At 33.6% G+C, this 9,451-nt stretch overlaps 1 protein-coding gene across 1 annotated transcript in view; it reads right to left on the reverse strand.

The window, feature by feature from the left end:
* The window catches only part of LOC125651091 (5-oxoprolinase-like), a 44,703-nt gene that overhangs the window by 18,665 nt on the left and 16,587 nt on the right, over positions 1-9,451 (reverse strand). Inside the window, exons 12-17 of the mRNA XM_056143546.1 lie at positions 7,730-7,818; positions 5,322-5,403; positions 5,011-5,148; positions 4,048-4,186; positions 3,755-3,867; positions 2,431-2,494 (exon numbers count right to left, since the gene is read on the reverse strand). Coding sequence (XP_055999521.1) covers positions 2,431-2,494; positions 3,755-3,867; positions 4,048-4,186; positions 5,011-5,148; positions 5,322-5,403; positions 7,730-7,818 — 625 coding nt within the window. The remainder of the gene's footprint in view (positions 1-2,430; positions 2,495-3,754; positions 3,868-4,047; positions 4,187-5,010; positions 5,149-5,321; positions 5,404-7,729; positions 7,819-9,451) is intronic.

The following is a 9,451-nucleotide window of genomic DNA, read 5'->3' on the forward strand; positions in this document are numbered from 1 at the left end:
CAAATAGTTAACAAGTACCACTCTCACCTACCAAACAAATAGTTAACAAGTATCACTCTCAGCTACCATACAAATAGTTAACAAGAACCACTCTCAGCTACCAAACAAATAGTTAACAAGTATCATTCTCAGCTACCATACAAATAGTGAACAAGTACCACTCTCAGCTACTATACAAATAGTTAACAAGAACCACTCTCACCTACCATACAAAAAGTTAACAAGTACCACTCTCACCTACCATACATAAAGTTAACAAGTACCACTCTCAGCTACCATACAAATAGTTAACAAGAACCACTCTCACCTACCATACAAATAGTTAACAAGTATCACTCTCACCTACCAAACAAATAGTTAACAAGTATCACTCTCAGCTACCATACAAATAGTTAACAAGAACCACTCTCACCTACCAAACAAATAGTTAACAAGAACCACTCTCAGCTACCATACAAATAGTTAACAAGTACCACTCTCAGCTACCATACAAATAGTTAACAAGTACCACTCTCACCTACCATACAAATAGTTAACAAGTATCACTCTCAGCTACCATACAAATAGTTAACAAGTATCACTCTCACCTACCATACAAATAGTTAACAAGTATCACTCTCAGCTACCATACAAATAGTTAACAAGTACCACTCTCAGCTACCATACAAATAGTTAACAAGAACCACTCTCACCTACCATACAAATAGTTAACAAGTACCACTCTCATCTACCATACAAATAGTTAACAAGTACCACTCTCACCTACCATACAAATAGTTAACAAGTACCACTCTCATCTGACTTACTGTGACAACTTGTCAGTTTACTTGTCAGATGATATTTTTAATACTATCTACCGTATAACAGGTTATTTTTGCATATCACAAATTTTGTGAAAATACCCCAAAACACTGTTATTTTTATTTGCGTAGAACTTCTTTGTTTGCGATTCTCCAAGTTACAAATTAATTGACACTTGACAGATTTCAATTTTGTACAGAACGGACATTACTGTTACGTGTGTTGTCACTCACCCAGTTAAACAGGTGCGTGTACAGAGTGATAACGCCTGACCACCGTTTAACATAATTAGTACTACATCCGAGGTGGTGAGTTTCTACTCATCGAGTTATTCTTATCTTGTAAGATATAATGGTACACAATTGGTGTAAACTTTACTCGAATTTAATTGTTTGCGATTCAAAATACTCACAAAGAAAGCGAAATTGGATTATCACGAAGAGAATACGCTATACAGTATCATATTGCTCGCCATCATACAACTTGTCTGACAGTTGATATTTTTAATACTGTCTATCATAATACTAATTAACTAATTATACTAACGATGAATACTAACAACGTCCCATAAAACTTGTTTGTTGGGAGTTTTCACTACTATCTATCATAAAACTTGTTTGTTGGGAGTTTTCACTACTATCTATCATAAAACTTGTTTGTTGGAGTTTTCACTACTGTCTATCATAAAACTTGTTTGTTGGAGTTTTCACTACTGTCTATCATAAAACTTGTTTGTTGGGAGTTTTCACTACTATCTATCATAAAACTTGTTTGTTGGAGTTTTCACTATTATCTATCATAAAACTTGTTTGTTGGAGTTTTCACTACTGTCTATCATAAAGCAAATTTAAGCTACTAAACAACTTTTCAGTTGGTATTTTTTTAAAAGTAAAATCAGATTTAAAACTTCAGAAGTTGCCAACATGCTATTTATTTGTTTTATTTACTTTCAATTGGAATTTATGTCACATGACAATTACCTTCCTTGTTAATTCTTTTATCAAATATTTTAATGGTGTATTTGATAATCATCATAAAAACCACACCAATAAAGTGTGCCACTAGAGTACGTCATGATTAAATTTACTACTACATACCTGAAATTCTCTACTACATTGGAATAAATTGACTCCTACATATCTGAAATTCTCTACTACATTCGAATAAATTTACTGCTACATACCTGAAATTCTCTACTACTTTTGGGTCACGACACACCTTTCTCCCCAAGATGCATCAAGTGACACAGTTTGATGGTCCTTGGACTCGCAGTGTGCAAGATATAATCTGGACACAATTTGAGTATGTATAGCCATTAAATTCTAGCAAGAGGCCACAATGATCAATTTATAGATCACCCCCCCCCCCCCCCCCCCCCGCCAAGATGCATCAGCTAGCAAGAATTGATAGATCTAGACCTCACAGTGTGAAAGATATATGACCCGGATATGAAAACACTAATAGACTGACAGACACACAGATGAGCAGAAAAGCCCATACTATAATACGACCCATCAAAAAAATGCATGGGTGTATAAATATTCTACACCAATAAAGAATTTTCATGTCGAATGTAAAAAATGATTGCGTTGCTGTAAAATGATTTTAAAAATATATTTTAACTAATACCTTTATTTCAACATCTCCATGCTTTGTTATCCCAGCTGTGCAGTTTGGCTCAATCAGAATTGTGCTAAAACACAAAATGTTACAAAAATATAGGCTATCAATGAATGAGTAAACAGATTTTCATTTTTCTAAATATTTGGTAAAACTTTACTCATATGATATGAACATGCATGCTGAAGTAGCTGAACAGTAGATATGGTGTTCTATGGTGCAACATACATTACTATTCAGTTTAATCACATCCATGTTTCACAAAAAAGGTTTTGTAATGAATGAGAGAGATAAATATCAATATTTGTGTTCCATAAAATCAGTATACAGATAGTATGGTTGTCCTGTGCTTTTTTAAAAAGTCAAATTCTCTACAGCATAAAGCAAATATATTCCTAAATTCAATAAATCATAAATGTTCAGTATAATGTAAACACATGAATTCAAGCATATGTCATGATGAAGATGACTACACTAAAACACTCATGTTTGGAATTTAGTGTCCTTTGATAATTTTTCACTCATATTAAAGGGACTGATTCACGATTTCCCCCCAAATTTGTTTTTCACTTTAAAATGATCAAAATCTACAGTCTGATATGTTTAGAGGGTTTCACAAAAAAAATTAAGGTTATTCATCATGACAGAAGCTCATTATAGAGAGTTTATTATTTGTTTTGAAAACAAAGATTGAGGTATGTTATTGTTCATAAAGTTTTCAAAATAAATGGATATTGATCCAAGTTTATCATATATATATATCACACCTCAAGTATACTTTAGGTAAAATGTGTCATTTAAAAGTTAAAATTTGGGAAAGTACAAAATGAAGATGATTTAAATTACAAAATTAACGTTTCACTGGTTTGTTTGTTTACATAAAGACTCGCAAGTCTTTGCATGTTTACATAACACGGAATTAAAGCTAAAATATTGCTTTTATCCTAGCATTCAGATGGTCCAAATTTTGGTTGTCAACATTAAATGAGTTATATTTTTAACTTTTAACATCAAAAATGAAAAATATTTCTTTCGAAAAACGTGAACCAGCCCCTTTAATATGTCATCAGCTTTCAGTGAAGTGCCACAAATTTAGACGAACATTAGGCACTCTTTGGTGTTTAGCTGTGAGGGTTCTTTACCATAGTTATGCCTACTGTGATGAGAGACCTTAATTTGCAACTTTCACTTCTGCTGTTGAGTGCTGGTGAAGGAATAGTTATTACCTATTTTGATTTCTTAAATGAAACTTTGACCTCTGCACATGAAGCCAGTGTTCTATTCACTGAGTATGTGTTCTGTACGGATAACTTACAATCCACTAGTGTTTTACCTGTTGCCATTCATGATAATCGCTGGACCCTCAATGGAGTGACCAAATGACAAATTCTCCAAAAGATAAACTTTAGTCTCCTGGTGACCAGAATCAAAATAGCAGCTGGTTGTCTGTGATATGTAAAAATATTACTGTACTTATGTTGCAGGAAAACACCTTCCTTCTCAGATTCAATTTTCTTTTTGGGCAACAATCTCATATGTACACTTTACACAAGTCTGAATCACTGCGCAGAAATGTCCTCTGCGACTATAAAATGAATCGCCCCTTTCTGTATGACATCTACCCACCGTATCAGCCACAGGGGCAGAGCTTGCAGCAGGCATGTCCTTTTCTTCACGGGTCAGTGCCCTCCCCACTCCTCTTACCCTGATGTCATCTACTATGATTGGGCGATTGGGAATAGTGAAACCAAACTCTGTCTGATATCTGCACCAAACATCAAACCTTCAATCTATAATTTACTTGTACATGCTTAATTAACAATTATGCAATCTGTATGCATAATGTAATCAAATTTTATAAATTGAATGATGAACATCTACATCCTAAGCAAATTCAATGTGACAGTAAATAGGATGCATACCATAATAAATCACTGAATGTGTATAAGAGAATTAGTTAAAATATTAAAGCATTGACAGTTGACATACTTTCATAAAAAATTTCTTCCACCCACTGTAGGTGACACTATCTTGATCCTTTCAAATAGAGTCTTTGCAGGTTGTGACATTTGCATACTTTGTCAAGACCTCTTATGACTAAGATAAAACTATTATTATCTAATAGTAGTTGCATTACTGTTTTCTATATAATGATTTGCTAAAAACTGTTACAATAATAATTCATTTGAACAGATTGAGTGTTTAGATTACAAACTGCATATCAGAGTCTTGTATTTTTGTCATTCAAATCCAAAACTTGAATAACCGTTGAAGCAACTAATAAATCAATTAATCAGAACTCCTTGTGTGCATGGCTTCAATTTGTGAATTAAAATTGAGACAGCAGAGGAATTGGATAGTTGAACAAAACAGCAGCACCCATACGGTTTACAGAATTTTCAGTGAGTGTATGTAAAGATTATCTCTTCTTTTTTTTTTTCAATTTTGTCTTCCAAACAAAAACTTTTAGAGCCTTCCCTCACAAAGGCCCGTCCAAGCTTCGCTCAGTTCTGAAAATTGAGACATCTTGAAAAACAAATCTTTCTTTTCTTTATATCTAATCAAAATAACCTCTGCAGCAAAGGTTACCTTTCTTGGAATGCAGATCTGAAGTCACCTGAATTACAGGAACTTTCATTGGCTGGGTGATCGTCAGAGGAAACCATTAATGCACAATCAGTCCTGTCGTACCGCATGTGTAGGAAGGGCTGTGTTTTTATCTGTTCTCTGTCAACACATAAAAACAGAAGCAATTTCAAATGTTGTTCTGAAATGGACTAGAAGGTTCTTAACAAGTTGATCGCACAATAAATTAACATTTGATGTATCTGCTCACTTACAATGCATTCACTCATTCGTATCGATTAAAAAAATATTGTAATAAAATACAGTATCGTTACCTCTGAAATCCTTGACTCATGAGCTCTTTGTAACATTTATCTTGTAACTCAGAAATATGATGTTCAAAATAATCAAAGCCCTCTACAAAATAAATGTAAGGTAACAGCAGAATTATATGAACTTAATAAACCAACACTGGTAAAGTTATAATATCCTTTTAATTCAATACCATTACATGTACTACATGTACATGAATACATTGAGTTCTGAATAGTATTACATACACATTATAAGCATCAATTAAAGCAATATAATATCATATTAATTGTATATTATCAAAGGAATAAAAAAAGCATGTGTTTTATATCAATTTAAGCTATATAAATCATATACTTTATGCAATTTAATTTGATCGAATTAAAAAATAATCAAGCTAACTTCCTTTTCATTTTATTTCAAGTCGGATAATGAAGACTCCAGCGGTCATTTTGAAATATTCATGATTACATGACGTAGCGAGCTGAATGACTTACACAGTGATGCTAGACAGTAGTATTAATGGCCTATAGGCTGTTAGTGACTTACACAGTGATGTTCTAGTATAACTGGCCTATAGGCTGTTAGTGAGTTACAGTGATGCTCTAGTATTAATGGCCTATAGGCTGTTAGTGGGTTTCACAGTGATGTTCTAGTATTAATGGCCTATAGGCTGTTAGTGGGTTACACAGTGATGTTCTAGTATTAATGGCCTATAGGCTGTTAGTGACTTACACAGTGATGTTCTAGTATTAATGGCTTATAGGCTGTTAGTGGGTTACACAGTGATGTTCTAGTATTAATGGCCTATAGGCTGTTAGTGACTTACACAGTGATGTTCTAGTATTAATGGCCTATAGGCTGTTAGTGGGTTACACGGTGATGCTCTAGTATTAATGGCTTATAGGCTGTTAGTGACTTACACAGTGATGCTAGACAGTAGTATTAATGGCCTATAGGCTGTTAGTGGGTTACACGGTGATGCTCTAGTATTAATGGCTTATAGGCTGTTAGTGGGTTACACAGTGATGTTCTAGTATTAATGGCCTATAGGCTGTTAGTGACTTACACAGTGATGTTCTAGTATTAATGGCCTATAGGCTGTTAGTGGGTTACACGGTGATGTTCTAGTATTAATGGCCTATAGGCTGTTAGTGAGTTACAGTGATGCTCTAGTATTAATGGCCTATAGGCTGTTAGTGGGACACATCCAATGATAAAGGACAGTCAAAAGGGAAATGGGGTAGAGAAAACTACTTTGATGAATGGAAGGGGAGTTTAATTTCATATTTAACATATAAATCATTTTAATATGACTATATACTGTAAATAAAATCTTTCTTTTTTTTTGAGATGTTTCTAACAACATTTTTCCTGCACGCTTAAGCACATCTACCAAAAACATCACTCCTTCATAACTATGCATTAGAAAATCACCATCTTCCCCTTACATTGAATAGACCAGTACTCTGTTAATACCAATATTTATCTCATACGTGTGGTGTATATTGAAAATGAGATAAAGCATTAATTAGCTTTATCACACGCCCGTTTGATAAAGCACTTCCGGTCCGAACTATCCCCGCTTGGATGACATATTTTTTGTTTTTATACATATCCATGCATGAAATAAAGCATAAAACTTATTATTCTGTATTTATTTAGAATTTCTTTTATTGCAAAATTAAAATGATGTTTTGCCCCCACTGACATAATGCAAGTTACCGGCCACAAAAATTCCAACTCGGTCTGTAACTACTCAAAAATTACGATCAGAAAACAAAAATATGTGCACACTATTATCATCGACAAGGAATCGACCGCCTACTGGACAAGCCTAATCAAAACTACCTCGGCAAGCCTTGCGAATAAATACACTATATCAACTCGTTGGATAAACTAAATATCAAAACACGCAATATAGATATCCTCTATATAATTTGTTGAAACTGTAACACATCATTATATTGTTCATAGTTTATCATATTAACAAAATTTTGGTCTGGTTTCCAACATAAAAAATAATAATTTTGTAATGCGAGTCTACATCGTGTTTGATCTGATGATCCGCGCCTGTCAATGAGATGTGATCCAACTCTGATCAAGTTACTGTAGTAATGATAAATTTATCATATACCCCCCTATGTATTATAAGATAACAAATGTAATCCAAATTACCAAAAACAAAGACATACAGTGAAATTATATTTTGTGTATGCAGTTTTGTTTGTGAAGTAAATGATATTTCCCACAAAAACAAATTGCATTGTTGCATTTTGACATCATTAGTTTCAGAGGATACTGATAAGGAATCCAGAAAACCACAGTGTGGTGATCCAGAAAATCATATCACACTCTGTGAAATCAACAGTATCAACAAATGAAATAATGATGGGTATATGATAGATTTATAAATAGTACTTTTCATTACCATGACTATATTCTTTGGCACACGGTTCCTGGGCTTCATAAACCACATCAGCCAAAGCCATACCATAAGCAGATAAAATACCAGCATACCTACCAAATTACAGAGACAACAGACGAGTAAATATTTGCTAAATGCAATCACTGACTACAGCGAATTAGCAAACAAGTCAAAATAAAAGCGAGTTTATCTCTGAAGTAGATCTAAACAGCAGTTTTGACTGCAGCTTGAAGAGTATATTAATAATCACTTTGGTAATGGTCTTCCTATTTCAACTGCTTTAAGGACACTCCATAACTCTATTGGACCTGCCCTAGAGTCAGAACCCTGGGGTTATGAAATTCCCAATTTTGGTCTGCTTTCCCTAAATGTACACTTAGTTTTTACACATTATCAACAAAATTAAAGAAGTGTTCAAATGATAAAGACAATAATTACTATGATAATTTTGACTCCACCCTAGAACCAAAACCCCTACCCCTAGGATGATGAAATTTACAATTTGGTAAAGGGCTACCTGCTCCTTCTAAATATCCACTTAGTATCAATTTAGTATCCATAGTATTAAAGATGTTACTTATATGTATTACACATAAACACTGTATGCCAAGTTTGGCCTAGCCCTCTACCTCTAGGGATCATGAAGTTTACAATTTGGGTAGAGGCCTTCCTGCTCTACTTGATTATGCATTTAGTTTTTCTTACAGAAGTGCGGTTGCATGAAAAAAATTTGAAAAGTGGACAATTTGGGCAGTTTTCACCCCCTGAGGCTCTAGAGGTGCAGGATTCCTGAAATTTATAAGTTATGTCCCCGTGTCCAAAAGATGCTTTATACCAAATTTAAAAAGCATTGGAATGATGTTTATCATCAAGAAGTTAAAAATGTTCAATTGTTAACATATGAAGACGGCCGCAGACCAATAGAAATATTATTTTTTATAGATAGGGAAAATTGGGATTCAAACTACTGACATTCAATTTGGGTCAATCCATAAAATGAATGAGACTATCGTTTTACAACCTCAACTTTCCAGTGCATGAGAGTTCTCTTTCCTTTGTAAGGGACAGACTCCCTGGAATTGGCTTGCCCGGAGATAGGAACCCATTTTACAACCTCAGCTATCCAGTGCATTAAAGATATTCATATTTCAAACTATTTAAGGTCACCCGACACAAACTTAGAATTCTTGATAATACAACAAATGTTATATACAAAAAAAGTGGGTCAAGTCTCCATACATTTATTTACAAAACATTTTACACATGAATGCATGTACGAACATATTTTACTCATCAGTTCACAATGGAGACTTGGCTCACATACTCCATATAAAAATATGCTTAAATAAGTCAGATTTTCTATTATTTTGTATGTTTATAGCATCTAAGTGATCTAATATTTTTTTTTTTCAATGTTCTTTTTATATCAAACACATCAAAAAACAAAAAACCCATTAATTTTCTGAAAACTAAGACTTTATTGTTATAACTATAGAATGCAAATTCAGATTTGTCCTAATCAGTGGGATTCACGATCCATAAAGTCACCTATGTTATCTTCTTGTAATAAATCTCTAGTATATACAATATATGCATGCTCTAATGGAATTTCAAGGTATTTTGGTATGAAAAGATTGTGACCTTGAATTAACCTCGACACAAAGCCTAGAATAGGAAACACCCACTTTTCTGTGTGTCAAAAGAATGCATACATTTTATAGTTGA

The sequence above is a fragment of the Ostrea edulis genome, chromosome 1 (genome assembly GCF_947568905.1).
Source record: "Ostrea edulis chromosome 1, xbOstEdul1.1, whole genome shotgun sequence".
NCBI classification, from domain to species: Eukaryota; Metazoa; Mollusca; class Bivalvia; order Ostreida; family Ostreidae; genus Ostrea; species Ostrea edulis.